Here is a 19,829-nt window from a genome sequence, read left to right as displayed (position 1 = left end):
ATAGAAAAAAAGTTACAAAATCACTTCACTTAATAAAAATAATCAATCATAATTTTTAATAATTCTCGTTTCTAGCAATTTAAGTTTTTACATCGACGCATCGGTGTAAGAATCTCATAAAAATTTTTTCTTAGTTTTTGGATTTGTATTTTGAGTATTTTGTTTTGATGTTTTGAAGATAGAGATAAAAAAATAGATATAAATAAATGTGTGTTGGAGATAGATGGTATGTTTGGATTTAAGGTAATTTAAAAATATTTTAGAATAAGTGGTGTAGGTTTATGTAATTTGGGAGACAAAAATCACTGTTTTAAATCAAATTTTTTTTATATATAAATATCATACGTTTAATATTTTATTTTTAAAAGATAAAATCATATTTCTTTTATATTAAATACATTATATATAAAAACTTAAAAAAGAAAAAAAAAACACACAGATAACACAAAAAATAGGGTTTTATGTGTATGAAAGAGAAACATGATGTTGAGAAGGGAAGGCATGCATGTGTTAAAACTAAGGACTAGGTGACGCAATTGTACTTATTAGCTGCAAAGGCATAAAAGTGGAAGTGCATTGTAATGAAATAGATGATGAGATAAGAATATGGAAAAGAGAGATAGAGATTGGATATGGATGGCTCTTCATTCTCTCTTTCTCTCTCTCTCTCTAGGTTACTTGGATTCCCATACACGTTCATCTTTTCCAACACTAAACAAACCTACGTGTTGTTCCGCGACTTTAAAAAAGTGTTATATACTTTTAATTTCTGGTTGATTTTTATCTTATTAATCACACTTATACTGTCGAGCACTGCAGGCCTACAAAAGTGACACATATCCTCCCATTCTCATACGTGTCACTGCATAGAGGCATCATCTGATCAGACCTGTTTCTACCTATAAATACCAAAAAAAAAAATTATTCAAAAAGATGTAATTTAATTTCATATGATATTATAAATGTGTTTTTTTATAAAAAAGATTAAAATTTATCCTTTTTATATTTTAAAATACAGCAACAGGGGGATAAATAGCTTTTTTTAAAAAAATACAGAGAGTAAATTGCTATCTTTTTATAAAGGGATAATTTGCTTATTTACAATATTATAGAGGTAATTTGCTTTAAACCCCAATTTTATTTGATAACAATATTATATGTTCTATGTTGTCGTTCATAAATTTTATTATAATAATTAATTGTGGGATCAAAAAATTATTCATTAATTAAGAAATACTTCATTATATGTTTGATAAAATGTCAAAGACACTATAAGAAGATTGAGTTCTCGCTACATTATTAGATCGCGGCTTAAAAATTATGGTAAATCAATACTATTAATCACAGTTAAATAAAATCAAAGTAAAAATAAAAATTAATTTTTACGATAATTAATCAATATTCTCCATGATCTTTAAAATATAACCAAATTATTTGCCATGATTTTGATCATGGCTAATATTTCGGCTACACTTGCAGAAACAACGACCAATGCCGTCATGAAGGTTGATGTGTATTTGCCAGAATTTTCTTGTCTTGGCTATAGTAATTAACCGTGGCAAAAAAAAAATATATTTTTCTAGTGGAAAAATCATATTAAAAAATTTGAAACAGTATTGTGTATTAATGTTTTAAGGTATTCCTGATTTGAAACATCGTCAAATCATACCAGTATGGAGGTAAATTGCTTTATTTTAAAAATAATAAAAAAATAAATTAATATAGAGGATAATTTATTCCTTTACAATATTAAAAAATAAATTGCATTAAGCCCATCTTTTTTTTGGTACTAAGTATTGACTAATAGAGTATGGTCTCACAATTAAGAGGTTATGAATTCCAATCCTATGCATATAGGTATTAGTTTATTTTTATAATAGTATGTATATGTTGTTTCTTCGTTCCACATGAAGTGATGAATCGATTTAAAAATATTATTATATTGTATATTAAATATTATAATAATATATTACTTATTTTAAACGATATCGATATATTTTAAAAAAAATATTGACTAACAGAGACAAATACGGCAGAAGATGTCACCGGCAATAAATGCTGGTGGTGTAGCCCCAACTGAAGGGCGGATCTGCCGACTTTTCTCAAGACTTTAGGGAAAAATGTTCAGAGTACTTCCATAATTATGTCCATTCCAACTTAATGATTTTTGTCCATTTTTGTGGTAATTCAAACTTCATGTTCTTGACTTTTCGACATCTGCAACTGATTCTGGAAAGTTGGAAGTGAGGGACATTGAGTAGTCCCAATAATATAAATTGGAAAAATAATGCTCTTTTTTCTCGTATATTAGGATTTTTTTAATTTAGCTTTATTTATTATGATTTTCTTATATTATATTTTATGATATCAAATTTTTTTCAATATTAATCATTAGGTGTAACAATCTGACCAATCTTTGGTTCAATTATCGCATTAGTCAAAGAATATCTATGACCTTTTAGTGCTTAACTATTAAAACTTTTTGAATCAATGTTGAAAATTAATGAGGAATAATCTATTCATTTATATGGATTTATGATCTATCTACACAAATTATTTTCGTCTTTTGCATAATTACATAAATCATCCAAAATACAGTCAAAAGCTTGAATAATTAGTGTAATGATATTGACGCTTTTTGGGTATATGTGTGATGTTGACGTTTTTTATGTACACAAAAATACCCGAAAGACAAAAAATTTATGTAAACAAAACCATAAATTAGAGAACATAAATATAATTATTGCATTTAAGTATGATCAAATATTATATCAGAATAAACTTTATTTTGTAAAACTTAAATTTTGGTGCTTTTGGGCATTAAAATTAGTGAAATAAAAATTAATTAATTAAATATACTGTAATCAATTACTCAGGTGCCTGGCCAAATTCAAGTACATAGTTGGGCCCTCTTGTTCTTGATATAGAGAGGCCCAATTACATCGGCCCATCTACTTGGGCAATTGTAGCCTATATATATCACCACGGGCATAAGTGATTTTTCGGACCAAGATTTGCGGAAGATCTTCAGATTGAGCTTCAAATCAACGTTGGAGAAAGTTTCTGACTAAATCAAACGGTAGAAAAGTTTGCTCTTGAGCCCCAGCAGAAAGATGTTCCATCACAACGGTGGGTCTACGTAGTCGGATTTTGGAGTTGATGTATGTACCACCTTCACTCTGAAAAAGAGGGGATTAGTTTCAAAAAATAAGAGGGGATTAAGGAAAGAAAGTCGGAAAAAGACACCCCCCACAAAAAAAAAAAAAAACTGTAGATGAAAGAAAAATAATTATAAAAAACCACTATAGGATTTAGCATAAATTACGTTGACATCCCCTAAGGTTGCGAAATTATAAATATATTTTTAGATATTATAATTATAATTATAACTACATTCGTTTTTATTAACAAAGTTTACACAAATACTCCTTGAAAATTATTACGCTAAACCCCCTGAGTAATGTAGTTGTGGGTATCAATATAATTTACCGTAAAATTTATTTGTTAGGTTTTGTTGCTTTTGTCATTGATGAAATTATGAGGAAAAAACTTAAGATCTAAGATGAACATTGCGATAAATTCTTAACAAAAAAAAAATATATTTTTAGAATTCGTACTGGAAAAAATATTATTGTGTGTCTAAATTTGGAAAATTTGTTGAGGTTAAATCCGAAATCTTTCAATTATGACTATTATCAACCTGAAAATTTATAAAAAAAACAAAAAACAAAAAACAAAAATGATCTTTAAGGCAAGAAATGGTTATAATCACACCATGAATGTCCGGTTATAATCCTTTGCAGCTTGAATAAGCGATGTTGTAAATGGGTAAGAAGTAGCATGCAGCAAAAGTTATAGATTTCTTTAATTATATGATTTCATGTAAATCAATATTAAAAAAGATCACGTAATTATATGAGTACATATATATACCTGAATTCAAATTAGGTGGCTTGGACCGGCACGACCTGAATATAAAAAGTACAGATTTTGTCCTGTTAAATGATTAAGAGAAGAGATGAATTGGGTTTAATACTATTTACTTTCATATGATATTGTAAATGAGCAAATTACTTCCTTATATATATAAAAGAAACTTTAATTCAAATAATAGTAGGTGTGACATGCATAACTTTTAAAAATAAATTATTTATATAAATTGTATATATTATTAATTTTTGTAGAGTAAAAATATCCAAAATATATATGATGATAATAAGTTAATATAATTAATGTGATTATAAAAATATTGATGAACAAAGATAATAAATAATATTGGAAAAATAAAAATAAATGCAATAGAGAAAAAATATCTATAGAAATGTATTTAATTATGAAAAACCATGATAAATGAAAGAGTTAAAAATAATTTAAAATTTTTAAATAAATGACGGACTAAAATTAAGTGAGACACCAAAATTATTCTCATTTAATAATAAAGTATAGATATTCAGTCCAAATTGCTATTCAATTTTTTTACTTCTTTTTATATCGAATTTAAAATCAGGTCGACTCTATTTTAATTAATGGTAATTGAAGCGTTAGACTGTGTAGAGGTGGTGTCAGCATTGCCACCTTGAAGCTATATTTCAATCAACAGATTTGACTTCGGGAGATGGATTTTGAACATAATTTCATATTAGAATAATTTGAAATACATCAATATTCTGTAAAATATAATTTAAATTCAAAATTTAATGATTTAAAATTATTCAAATTGAAAATTAAATCTAACATTCTTTTTCGATGTAACATTTCCTTTTCTTTAGATGACATGTTTCTATAAACTTTGATATGATCGCTTCACTTTTCAGCATGATTGATGGTGAATTTTGGCCATATTTTAGTAATGCGATTATAACAAAATTTAAGCAATTCTAATCAAAGACAAATGGAAAAGGCATATAAATCGCTTTTCATATGTACTCTTTTTTAATAAAATTTATTATTCATATCGGGTCTGATCGGATCGAACCAATTACATAGTAACATATTACATCGACGCCTCCAATTTAATGATTATGCTTAATTTCATAAATATTCGTGTCTTCTACAAAAATATTAGTGTACTACTTCAGTGAGCGTTTGTGTAAAATTTTTTCACTGAAAAGGGGGCATACTTGTAATTATAGCTACAAGTTCAGAGAATGTATTTGTAATTTTGCAAAGTATATGGGGTGTTTATACAATTAGATCTAAATTCAGGGAATACCAATATAATTTACCCTATATGTATCTGTCATGCATTTGACGACTCTTTTGAACTATAGTCACTAGAAAAACTATAATTTTTCGTTACGGTTAATTACTATAATCAAAGGAAGAAAACTGTGGCAAAAACAAAAATTAATCACAGCTTCGCTAAGGCCAGTAGCCATTGTTTTTGCAAGTGTGGTCAAAATATTTGTCATGCTTTTGTTTTCGCTATGATTAAAAATCATGGTGATATTGATTAATCATGATAAAAATTTAAATTTTTACTTTGATTTTGTTTAATCTTGATTAATAGTATTGATTTACTACGAGTTTTAACTCATAATTATTTATAATATAATAAAAATTCGATTTTTTTGTAGTGATTTTGACTTAATTCGAGTTAGAATTTCTTGTAAAAATTAATTGTGCGAATATGATCTAATTTTTTGTGGAGCACAAGAATAAAAAGAGGTGCGACATAAAGAGTCTATTTCATTTTAAAGGAAGAGCACAGAAATGACAAAAGTTAAGGGACTTAAACATGAAACACCGAAAGTGATGGGGCCTGCTTCCAACTATTAGAAGTTATTAGTCCCTTACGAGTTCTTTGTAAACATATATATCAAATGAAATGAATAATTATAAATGCTTTTTATTATTTGGAGACGTATAAATAATCGTCCCTGATGTTTGATAAAATTATATAATTTTTAGATGGAGGTCTGAAATTGTCAACTTTGTCGTATTATATTTTTTATTTTTTAAAATTTTTTAAAGATTCTAAAAGAATTCGGACGAAGTGGATGAAATTTTTTAAAAACTTGTACAAAATTAACACTTAGTCCATAAAAAAATTCAAAAATTTTTAAAAAATAACTAAAATTATAATTAATATTCAATAATGTTTAATTTGATTTGAATTACTGTCTAAGTTATCTAATATCAACTGTCATCGGGTCAAATGGAACTAAGCCTTAAATTTGACCCCATGATTGTGTGATAGCGTCAGTCAGTAACAACACGCTAATGGCTTTGTGTTGATCTTTAGGATTGACACTTTAGACCATATATCCTGATCATGTTCATGAATGCTTTTACGAATAATCCAATTCTTTTGTTAACAACTGCATTTACTTAGTTGAACATCTTTAGGAATACACTGCTAGCATCTCGTCTAAAAGACTTGACCCTTTTCATCGATAAACTCTTACTGTACTTGCAGTATCAACACCTTTCAGAGTTAAAAGGGAAAGACTCCAGATACAAAGTATCGATTTATATTGGCGCTCTGTGCATATTTTTTTTATTACTATTCTCGCTAATAATAATTTTTATAAAATAATAATAAATTATTAAAATTATGAAAGTCATTATTATGACAAACTAAATATTCTTTCACTAAATGTATATAATTTATAATAATATTAAAATTATCACTTGATTTTCTTTCGTCACTAATCTTTTCTTCTTTTTTTTTTTTTGTAGTGTCAAGCGAGTATTAATAAAGTTTTTAATAACAAAAAATTATTTATAAGTATATCAAATTTTACGAGAGTTCATTGTAATTACTCTTATATAAATTATGGCCAATTCAGGCAATAATTGTGGTTAGACGTCATTAGTAATTTGGTGGGCAGTGATACGAGTTAATTGACAAATATGGAAGAAAATTCAGATACGAAAACATTGGAAAATTATGTCAAAAAGTTTTCTTGGTTATATTCTCCAAATGGAACTTTTCATGTGCCGCAATTGAGGTTTAGATTATATTTAACATACTAATACTTCATAAATCATTCTATACCGTATTTAACACGTGTTGAATCACTAGAAAGAAAAAATGACTACAAGCTACGATTTTTTAATAGTTATGAACTAAAAATCGTAGTAAATTATTTTTATTGACCACGATTAAATAAAATCAATATAAAAATATAGATTTACTACCAAGAATAAGTTATTTGCCATGGCTAAGACCATGGTAAAAATATATGCCATGGCTAAATGTTTTAGCCACCCTTGTAGATACCACGACTAACAACCGTTGTATAACCGTGATCATGACTATTTTATTTTTAACCATAACAATTAGTCGTGATTAAATATTATATTTGTTTTTGTAGTGAATTTGGACACGAAATTAATATAATTTTCACATATATTGAATATATCATTTAACGGTTCAAAAAATAAAAATAAAAAGATAAGTTTCCAGCACAGTAAAGACGGAGATCATTGCAGGTTTGACATGTTTTGGACACTTTAGTAGTATTTTCTTGTAATTTTATACATTTTGAGGATTATGAAATTTTTCAAAAGATCCTATAATCATTTAAAGACCATATCTCAATTTTGTTTCATTTTTCTAAATGACCATTGTACCCCCATTAATTAGAGTAATGATTAGGATCCATAACTTTCACTATATAATTAGTTTTTAAGGTTAAAAATATAAAAAACGTAAAACTTTGAATTTTTTTAAGTCTCATCCAAAACTTAATAATATTTATATTTATGAACATTCTAAATTGGGGAAGGATTAATAAATTACAGAGGATACCTTGAATCTAAATGACTACACTACCCTTGAGGAAATTTGGAAATAACCATACACTCTAAGAATATGATCCAGTTGGCTCGATCAGCTCCGACCCAAAGATGTGATTTTGTATCTCGAACATCTAATGTATCACAAATCTCAACCTACAAATTTACACATCAACTTAATGTGATAGGTCTAAGTAGACCAAATTGATGTAGAACAACGAATTACTAGAATAATCCTAGCCAATAAATCATAGCCACGTAATAGGGGGTAGGTGAGGGTTAAAGTAGTATTCTACCCATACCTATCGTAAATAATATACATTTATATTATTAAAAATATTCCCTTATTTTTTCTCATTTGAATGGAGAGAAATCACTTGTAAGAATTCCAGTATAAAGCGTGTTAATTAATTGCGTCTTAATAATACAAATTTAATCGATATCGTATTTTGGCGACATCACCCTCTTTCTCATTCCCTCCAACCAAATAAGGACATGCAACTGTGCTTTAACCCGTCTCCTTCTCCGATCTCTCCCTAATACCAAACATGCCAACTTCTATGAAAGGAAGCTGATAATGACTAGACAGACCTTACACTCCCCCCTACCCCACCCCACCAAAAGAAAAATAAAAGAAAAGGTTAATTCTGCTTCACTAATTTGTTCAATGGTCTAATGTCCAATTCAATACTCGCTCAATTACCACTAATCTTGTGACCTAATGGGTTGAACGTTGTTATATTCACGATATTGGTTCAAATCCTTATTAAGAAGTTTGGTGGAGTTAAATGTATGTTTTAATTTGTGTTCATTCTCACGATTAAACTTTTGTCTTTAGTGACAGTAAGTCTGTTATATGAACTCCAATCAACCCACATTATACATAAGTAATTTTCTCTAGTAAAATTAAAACCCATTTAAATCTTAGTATAAATGATATCTTAAAATGTTGCCTTTCAAGTTCAAGCTCATACACGCACACACACACATTTCTAATCAACAAGTGAGCTTCATTGATTACCTTCCTTTATTTCCAAATTCCAAGTGAGAAATCCCTTATGCACAAACAAAAGCAGATCTATAAAATATATATATCTATATATGTATATATAGAGAGAGAGAGAGGAGGGAAGAGAATTAAAGGCACAGAGTCCCTTTATTATGGAAACTGGAATGGACTAAATTGATCAAACGGCAAAGCATTGTAGTCGAAAGCATCGACAACGCCAGCACTAGGCTCTTGGATGTCTACAAGAGGAGCCATATTAACATGATCAATATCGAAAAACGAGTCAGAGTGCCGCTGTTGCTGATCAACATAACAAGCAAGACGTGCTCGTGCAAGGATCAGATCATGCTGTAGCTCCACCATCTTGTGCTGCAATGAGGCTATCGCCCCAATGCAGCCGTAAACGGGGTCCTGGAGTCTCACCTCGGCCTCATAAACAAGGGAATTCACTGTCTCCTCCCGTTGCTCCTCGGCCACCTCGTTCAGGATCTTGCTTACGTTGCTGGCTCCGAATACCTTGTGGACTTTTGCAAACTTTTTCGGCTCATCGGAGCGAAAATACGGGGCGAATTGACAATTTGGGGTGCATCTTCTCTTCAAGAACTTGCAGGCTGCACAAGAAGAGCTTGAACGAGGTTCTTGATGACCCTTCATAATGCCTCTCTTAGCTTTGCCTTTGATAGTAGTGTTTACTCTCCACATTTATAGCCTAAGGCCAATGTGGGACAGTCCGATGAGATCTTGTAATATTGATAAAAAAGTGTCTTATATCTGGCTATTAAGTAGCTTGGCCAATTGAGTCTCCTACAGGATTGCACTTATTACGTACATATTACATAAGTACAACAGAGGTTTTAGGTTTGAGATCACATCATATTTTATTTCAAATTTTATTACATATCTTGATGAAATACAAAAGTTTATTTAATTATAAAAAGTTTACAAAAGTAACGTCATTTATTTTGTAAGAAAAGTTTTCATACACAAGATGTATAAATGTTAAATACAATAGAAAATATAATAAAGTTTAGAACAGAAAATCTAATCCAATAAATCGTACATTGTATTAATGATGTAGACGAAGATACAGACTTATGAAAGTAATTAATATGAGACTAATTAAATTAAATATTAACTCATTTTTTCCACTCTCTTCCTATCTTGAATATGAAAGGGGTAAATCAATTACACTAATATTTTTTAAAGTTAAATTTAATTATAAAAATATTCTAAATTACAAGTAGCCCCTAATGTGAGGGGATGTTGACATAATTTACCTTAGGGGCATGCTTCTAATTTTTTTTTTATCTTTTAATAGAGAGTGTACTTATAGTTACAACTATAGTCTTAGTAGATATAACTGCACTTATAATTCTGCCAAAAATAATAATAATAAGTGTTAGTGTAATTAGACATAACCTTAGAGATATTCATGTAATTTATCCTATAAAAGGGGAATTTGCCAATATGTTGTGATTGACAAGTTGCTAGCTTGACACCATTTAATCTTATATAACTTTAAAGATTGCAACCAGCTTTTTAAAGGTTTGATATAATTACAAATATTCTTTCGTTGTTTTTTAATGACCATCTAATGACTAGCTCAATCTGTTAATTTTTATTAGGTTTCCATCTAAACTTTGTGGTGAACAGACCAGCTACCATTATGAACTATGAATTATAATTTACTTATTTTTTGAAAATTTCCTAAAATTTTTATGGACTAAGTGAATAATATTTTTTATATTTTTTCTCAAAATATTTCATCCACTAGGTCCTTTTTTTTTTTTTTTCCAAATTTTTATTTTCTTAAAACTGCAACAAGGGCAAAGTGACCAATTTTAGGCCTCCGTCCAAGAATTATATAATTTTATAAAATATTATAAAATATTGATAAATTCCTACATAGGGAGAAAGTATTGATAATTATACCAAAACTAAGAAAAACTTGTTGTGATTTACCTAAAATTAATGCGCATATATACCCCTATCAAGACCATAAACTAAACAAATAATTTGGGAATTATTTTTACATTTTATACTATCCCCATCCAAAGACTACCTAAACTCATTATATAATTATAGTTTTGAAGGGGGAAAAGTGACCCCTTATCATTCAAATTGCGATATGCAAAGTAAGTTGCACCTACACATAATAATGAATGATGTAAATGTGTTGATGAGGTATGATGGGATATGATAGTTCAACAACAAAGTAGACGAGACAATTGTGGCTTCATGAGAATATATATGGGGCCTATATTTATATAGACTCATCAACAAAGTTAGATGAGAGATGATGTTTCACATATCAATTGATTCAAGAAAAGTTATTTCACAATAAAAGAAAACCCTAGTTCTAATTGGACTCATGCACAACAAGGAAACCTCTCTAGCCTACAACATATATTTCCTCGAGATTTTGAAATTATTACAGCATTCCATGCCAAGAAATGGAAATTAACAGCTATAGCAGTGATCAATCTTGCAGCCTATCGATCTTGTCATGCTTAATTTGTAGTATAATTTAGAGAGACACGTTACGGTGTTCGTGCTATGGTGAAAATCTAGCGCTCCCATTTATCTTCAAATTTTTATTCTAATTGGTCAAGTTTTTTGTTGATAAAATTTGAGGTACTTAAATAATTCTTTTAATTTTTTAGTTTTTTAAGGAAAAAATATATTAATATTTCTTAAAATTAAGTCTAATTACATAAATATTTTATCATTTGTAAATTTACAAGGGAAAAATTGTACAATTAGTCTTGTATGTAAGAGGGGCTGGCAAAATTGGTCCAATAACTATGAAAATTGGCAATTTTAATTTCTTTATGTTTTAAATTTATAGCAATTTTGATTCTTTAGACCAAAAGTGACCTAAAATTGACGAATCAAATTGGGGCTTAGGATTTTAATATCCAAATAGACCTCACTTACACAGTTAACATCCTACGCAGATGTGAACATGCCAAAAGGCAGGAAAGTCAACCAATGATGAGGCCATCGGTTGACCACCACCTCATTGCCTACAGCCTCGTCGTTACCGTCGGGCTGGAATTTTTTTCGATTAGTCTCTGGCCATATGCACCATCATTGAACTCATTGTTCGACATTGGTTCTAGCCTTACAACGAATTCTCCAATCCAAGTTCAAATGAACCCCCAATCACCAGTTACATTCTTGTCTTAGAACCTAGATCTATTTTCTCTCTCTTTTCGATCTACAGTGTTTAACCTACCCAACATTTGCAAACACCACAAATCGAATCCCCATCCTTCGGTAAGATGATTGCACCAGGGCCCATCCATTTTTTTCCACGACACGGTCGCTTCTCTTAGTTTTCATTTCCGCCACTTTTTTGCCACCCACCACTATATATTTTTCCCCCGTATCCCCGCCAATTATCATATCTCTAGCGGACCGCCATCCCTGTGTTTGCATGCACACAACCACACATCTCTCTGATCAGTTTCCATCTATGTCATGGCATCCTCATCAGTTGACTTCCTCCGTTTCTTCTTTGTTTGCCACATCAATATCCACGTAGGATGTTGATTGTGTAAGTGAGGTCCTTTTGGACGCGTAAACTCTAAACCCAAATTTTGATTTGTTAATTTTCGACCCCTTTTAGCTAGAAGGACCCAAATTACTATTAATTCAAAATTATAAAGGACTAAAATTGTCAGTGCCATTGCTATGGGACCAATTTTGCCAGCCCCAATGCATATAGAATTATTTTTTGTGATTTTGCCAATAATAAGTACACCTCCTTTTATACAAACACTCCCTTCGAAGTTTATCTATAATTTCACAAGAAATATGAGAAGATTTATATAATTAAACTAAATTTTAAGAGATATCAATGTAATTTATTCTTATTTTTAGCTATTAGAAGCACGTTTGGATCAGTTTTTGAACATTTCCGAGAAAGCCTAAACGAACAACAAACAATAATTAACTTTTCTGAACATTTATTTTCTGTTCTGCAAGACTTCTTTTTCAATATATTATTAAAAAATATTTATTGTCACTAAATACGTACCTATACTCTTATAATACTGCACATTTAAATCATATAATCAATTAAAGATATATATATATATATATATATATACACACACATTTACATCAATCATTCACAAAAAAGTTTGATGTGATACCACTGATTAACTAAATTTTCTTTTTTTCGAACAACCAAAAAAACAAACGAAATTAATACTAAAATATCCGTCAACATTCTATCAAAATATTTTAAAATAGAACTATCCAAACGTATATCTTCATGATTTAGTTTGCCACTTCCTCACGGCTTAAAGTCAACATAAAATGTAAACTATCATAAAGCACTCACACCTAATGATGCCTTACCTAAACCAATATAAATCATCAACTTCGTGTGTGCATGCGCGCGCCATTTTTTATTTTTATTTTTCTTTCGTTATAAAAATGAAAAAATAGGAAAAACAACTCATAGTTTTATCGGAGTGAATTGTGTTCGTACCCTATTCAAAATTTTTACAGTCGATTTACTGTCTCTAAAAACTAAATATGACAGTATGGGTATTAAACATATAGGTCAGTATGTCCACTTGATATCACCAAGCGTTTTAATAAGAATTTAAATACATATTGTAGGTGTGATATGATTGACCTTAGAACGGTTGCGGATTGTGCGTGTGTCAATATCTGTTGTTTGGTTGCTATTTTCCCACCTCCCCCCATATGGCCGAACCCCTATTTGTGGTTATATAAATATAAAGACCCTTTACTTGAAATTATGGATAAAATGATCCTCATGCCTATAACTTGTTTCCTACCACCCAAATTGCTTCCCAAAGTTTAAATCACAATAGCATTAGTCAATCCCCGCAACCAATTTTCTAGAGCCTTTGACCCCTCAATTACTCTATTAATGTATCACTATAAGCTCACAGTAGTCAAAGTTTGGAGCCTAACATTGTAGGAAGGACTCATAATTTTTAGAGATTTCGAAAAAAATTGTTTGATCTTTAATATTTCTAACAATCATTACAAGACAATAAAGAAAAGCCGTTGCTTTCTCATCTGATCGTGTGATTTTGTTTGATCATAATGCCTTTAACTTAAATTTAATTAATTTATGAACATGACATCATTTCTAACATTTTTGCTAATTTTAATTAAGGTATCCCCTTTTTCTCCCAAAATTGACACCGATTGAAAATCAAATTCTGTGGAGGAGAAAGGAAATTTTATCCGTTGAAAAGAAAGTACAAAAAACTGGAAAAGCTAAGCACTGCAACCAAACAAAAGCGTACGCCTAGGCTGTGTGAAATGCTTCAAGTCTACGAGAGCACAATAGGACAAAGGGAATATATATATATATATATATATATTACCTTAAAAAGACAAAAGAAAATATAAAGAAAAAAAAAAAGGTAAAACGGAACGGGAAAAATAGTCACTTCAACAAGACGGAAGAGGTGAGAAAAGCGAGAAGCAAAAGAAAGATAATGGAGCTCCAATTCCAAACGCCCCACTCGGGCAGGGTTCAAAGTGTTGCTATAATCATTGTCGTTTCCCAATCCAACAAAGAACGGAGGCCACCACCCTTGTCACCTCCACCACCCCCACCCCCACCCACAACATCATTACATTATTCCTCATTCCCTATAATTCACCCCTTTTTTTTTTTTTATCACTATAGAAATAATTAGTTACATCATACAATACATAAAAATATTCATACATCTCCCTATATATAGGGAGTGAATCACAAGAGTATATAACGAGCCTGATGCTGGTACAAAATACAAACTTGGACTTAACATTCTAATTTAATCTAGGAGAAAGAGACGAGCTCTACACATTATCTAGGGTTAAGCATGAAAATCACTAACATAGTACATCGCCTACTCTAAGCTATGAATTCAAACTGGTTTACGTGTAGCGTGACTAAAAATAAGTTATCATGATTAGCAATATGATGAAAGGTCGAAAAGTTCTCTCTTATATAATAATCATAACTCAAATCGAATATTTTAAAATAGCGTATAAACTTCTAATTCCGATCATTGAGACCACAGCATCTACAACTCATCATTTCAAAGCAACGAAAAACTCCTACAGTAATGTCCATGGGAGTTGTCAATGTAGAACTTCTTGATCAATTCAAGTGTTTGTAAATATTTAAAATAAAGCTGGAAATACTTTTTGTTTCACAGCTCCCTCATCAATTTTTGCAACTTATTAATAATTTTTTTTTCAAACACTCCAAATTTTTACTACTGTTAACTTATAAATTATTTTTGCAGTTTATAACCACCACAAGAATAGAAACTATCGCAAACACCCTCTTACACCAGAAGTCGCTATGTTACTCGTTCCTCAACAATTTTTTCTTTAGAAACAAAAGTAGAAGTAAAATGAAAGAGTGTGAAACTTGCTGTTTCTTCATACCTTCAAGAGGCATAACAAATGTGTGCAATTTTCCTACACCTAAATACGGGTCGGCCCACATTTGATATGAAATCCAGATGGGAACCCCACTTTGGTACTGGAGGTGGAGTTGAAATCTCTGAGGCTTTGGAATGTTGTGTATTATGATCAGCCGACTGTAGCAATGACTTGGTTTAGTCTCCCACCATCTTCATTGCACCAAAACTGCAACTACCATGTTCCATTTCTAACTTCCTCTTAATAGAAACTTTTTGTCCAAACAACATATATACCACAAGAACTCAACCTTGCTTCGCATGTTGGGATGCTCACCCAAACGGTTCAAACTAATCTGGACCGTTTACCCTAATTTGTAGTTCTTCTTATATGTTATATTATAGATATAAGTTGAACTACTAAATTGCATTAATTTACTGTCCTGTATATTACAGAAGCGACAATTTAAGGACTCTAGTTATATGAGTGGCTAATTGTAAGCCAAAATCTTCATCAAATCATCAGAAATTCCATCACAGAAACTGTTGCAATAGAATCTCTTTTTGTAGTGTAGTGCAATTTATAAATTGATCAAAGAAATTTTAGAATTTATTATTTATCTCATATTTATAAATAATTTAAAAAAATACGCAATAATTCATCGCCAAATTCATCCAAAAATAGGTCACAAGTTTTCTTATGAATTTACATTGCAAGATAGTCATCAGACAGTCGTCCAAGAAATATGTCATAAATATTATGAACTTGCAACAGATACGTATAGGTCACAATAGATTCCAAATATTTTATAATTATTCCTCAGCCAAATGGACTTTTGATTTAGTCATACAAATGAATTTTATAAAGGATTGTGAGACGAAGTTGTGAATTTTTTGCAAAATTTATGATGGAAAGCCCAGCCCAAGAAGAAAGACCACCCAATGGCATTTAGCAGCCCATCAATAGAACAATTTTAATAATTAAATGCTTTTGGGGGTTGTATACATTTTAATTACTCAATTTTAATTACTTTTTGGCAAACAATTGGATATAGCATGCAGAATGAGTGATGATGGATTGAACCTTCCCTTTATGCACTAAATGTCAAGTGTTATTAAATGTTGAAACCGATTTGGTTGCGATTAGTACTGTAGTAGAAAGTTAATTAATAATTAATTAAATTAGAATGCTATTATTTTGGAATTTAATGAGATTATCCAAGTGTATATATAGCGTTTACTTAAATCGTTTCAATATTTATATTTTATAGAATACAAATAAAAAATTAATATTAGTAATTTGCGTACAAAAACTCTGCATTATTTATAAGTATTCAAAACGAACCTTCAATTCTGAGATAAAAAATTCTAAATTATTCATAAATTACTTCTTTTTACATTTAAAATTTATGATAAATTGCATACCACCCCTTGTATCTTGGTTAAATAGCAAGAAATCCCTCTATATTGATTTTATAGGCACAAAACTCTTTATATTATTTAAAATACAATAAAAATTCCCCTCTTCCTCGTAAACTAATAGAAAGTGTTATTTAGTACATATGCATGTTGTGCAAAATAGCTTCATTTTTAGCTATTTGTAAGGCTATTTTAAGTGTGAAAATATCTATTTGCCCCTTTTCTTCTGTAGCACCCCCTTCGCTACAAGGGTTATATCTACCCTAAACGTTATATTTATAGTAATCCCTGTGTTTATAAACATAAATACACCTGATAATTTAACACATATGTATACGTAACCCCAACGTCATAACAAGCGTAATCAACCTACACATCATATATGCACATCAAACACTACAAATAGTCCATCATAAGTAATCTCCATGCTTACGTTCTCTCTATACAACAAAATGTATTTTGTACTCTAACTGACAAAGAGGAGAAAACCGCATACTGCCCCGAACTGCCTGAGTATAGCGTATACCTACTTTTCAACAGTCAGACACCTCAAAGTCTACTCCTGAAAGAAAATATCAGCAGGGGAGTGAGTCTGCCACTCAGTAAGCAAATAACCAATCCTATCTATATATGTATACCAAATTATAACCTCAAACAAGATACATAGGCAATATGCATAGAATATATAGTCAACTTGCTTCCACATAACCATCTTTATTACACCACATAGTTATCACGCAATAAGACAATCAATTAAACTTCCTCTTTTTCCTAGTTTGCTTATCAGAATGTGATATTGTGTTTTTCCCGCCAACTCAATCTCACCTTTATTAAATTTAAGTGAATCCCCTTGACAGCCGGCTCATCAATCTCATCTCGCACATAGCGCTTTCATTTCGCACATAGCATTTTCATTTTGCACATAGTACTTTCATTTCGCACGTAGCACTTTCATTTCGCACATAGCACTTTTCATATCGCCCTATAGGCTTTTCAACACATCAAGGGGTATTCACACCACAATATATATTCAATTTCCACCACTCCCTCATTTCCACATATCACCGTTCTTGTAAGCAACTAGTAACGTAAAACAATATATCGACATATTTTCATTTTCATACATCCACAACGCATCAAACAACAAACATAATATTTCAACGCATTTCCTCATTCTACATACACCATATCGTTAATCAATCAAATCATTTCATCACTCATATACTTTCAGATAAATCAATGTCAGCATGAACCACAAATTCAGATAACAGTAATATCACAAATAAATGGAACATATATAGGTACTACTAATTATTTACTTAACTCAACCTTACAACGCTTTTATCTATCCAATAGGTAGTGGTTCGGTCTTTTCACTTTATCCCCGTATCCTATAATGAGTTATACCACACACAATTAATATATCGAGAATATCGTAATTTCTTTTAAATATAATATTGAATATCATTTGTACAATTTCTAATAATTCTTTAATATTTCATTTCTATCGAAATACAAATCTTCGTTTTTCCTCTTTATTAACATACCATTTATTAAATATAATTTTTAGAATATTTCTATGAATTTTCTATCAATTTCTCGCTATTATACTCTTTAATGGAACAATAATACGTATAATTGTGTATTTGGTTAACAATTCCGATGGAATTGTATACATTAGCTATAGTAATATTCAAATCTAATAAATTTAATAATCTAATTAACCAACGATATCATTTTTATATCCGATTTGATATTTAATCCGACACTATTTTATATAGCCAAATTCGTAAAATATTCTGATTAAATAGTACATCGCTTAATATAAACAATATTTAATAAATGGACTAATTAAATAATATAATTATATAATTAAATAAAAATTAAAAATGATAACCCTTACCTCTGTTCCTCCTCCTTTTTTTTTCTTTCCGAGATTGTGTGTGTGTGTGTTGTGTGTACTTGTGTGTGTATGTACCAAGAACAACAATAAAAACAAAAAGAAGAAAGAGAGAGAGTGAGGCGGTGGGGGGTTAGTGGCCCCACCTCCCACTCTCAAGTCTCTCTCTGTATTTATATATATATATAGATATATATATTATTTACTAACACACATATATATAATATTATTATTTTATTATTTTATTTATTTAATTTAATTTTTCTCAAAATATCCATTACGTCCTTTTTGAATTTTCTTAGTTAATATAAGTTGTCCCCAAATATTATAACAAACTCTAATTTAATCCGTTCAAGTTTTATTATATTTTAATTATGGCCCATAATTTATGTACTAATTAACTAAGTTTCATAAAAATTTATCAATTAATCTCCCAATTATGTATTATAATCTTTAGGGTGTCACATCTTCGGCTTTGTTTTTATATATAGAATATACTAATCAAATATCAAAATACCTAAAAAAGTATAAAAAAAATTACACGTTAAAAATTTAAATTGAAAATTCACAACACAAAAATTAATATTCTAAAATTCACTTTGAAAATTAAATATTTATAAATATGAATAAAAATCAATTATTTGTTATTAACTAAAATTTAATTATTATTTAATTGAAATATGTTTCAATAATTCTTTTTATTTTCAGAATATATTTAATTAATATCATGATAATTAAGTTATAATATTAAATTTAATTTATTTTTAAAAACGCAATCCTCAGCGACATGGGCGTACTAAGTAATCATCGAACTACTACTACTAGATGAAAATAACTCAATAACAATGAAAAAAATTAACGTTGAGTTAACTAGCAAGTAAAATTTTCATTGTTAATTTATATTATTTAATGCAAAACAAATTACAAGTACTTGCTAATACATTTAGCAACAGATTGTTTATAATATATATTAAATATTGTAAATTAGCAATGAAAATTTTACTTGCTAAATAGCTTACGCTGATTTTAGCATCAAATTTTTTTATAACTATTGAATCATTTTTTTTGTAGTATTATTTAACTACCAAAGAACATATTATCCAACTAAACTGAGAAGATATATAGCAAAACAACACATTATCAACCACAAACAACTTAAGGGTCTCTCAAGTGACAACCCAACGTTTGTACTTTATGATATATTACTTACACTTAAATTTGCTTCGAAATATAAAATTACACTTTTTTTTGTTTACGTCTGCCCATTTTTTATTAGTACATTTTGCTAATATCAGTATTTTCCATTCAAATTCTAACAAAAAGGGATCAAATATAAACAAAGAAA

General features: G+C 29.6%; 1 protein-coding gene across 1 annotated transcript; it reads right to left on the bottom strand.

Moving 5' to 3' along the window:
- Positions 1–8,822: 8,822 nt before the first annotated feature.
- LOC105160978 (LOB domain-containing protein 21) lies at positions 8,823–9,485 on the bottom strand. The gene has a single exon (XM_011078526.3). It carries the CDS (start codon positions 9,452–9,454, stop codon positions 8,903–8,905), a length of 552 nt encoding a protein of 183 aa, XP_011076828.2. The 5' UTR covers positions 9,455–9,485; the 3' UTR covers positions 8,823–8,902.
- Positions 9,486–19,829: the final 10,344 nt, after the last annotated feature.

The sequence above is a fragment of the Sesamum indicum genome, linkage group LG4 (assembly GCF_026168435.1).
Source record: "Sesamum indicum cultivar Baizhima isolate 11 linkage group LG4, ASM2616843v1, whole genome shotgun sequence".
NCBI classification, from domain to species: Eukaryota; Viridiplantae; Streptophyta; class Magnoliopsida; order Lamiales; family Pedaliaceae; genus Sesamum; species Sesamum indicum.
This window is presented reverse-complemented; position numbering and strand designations above follow the sequence as displayed.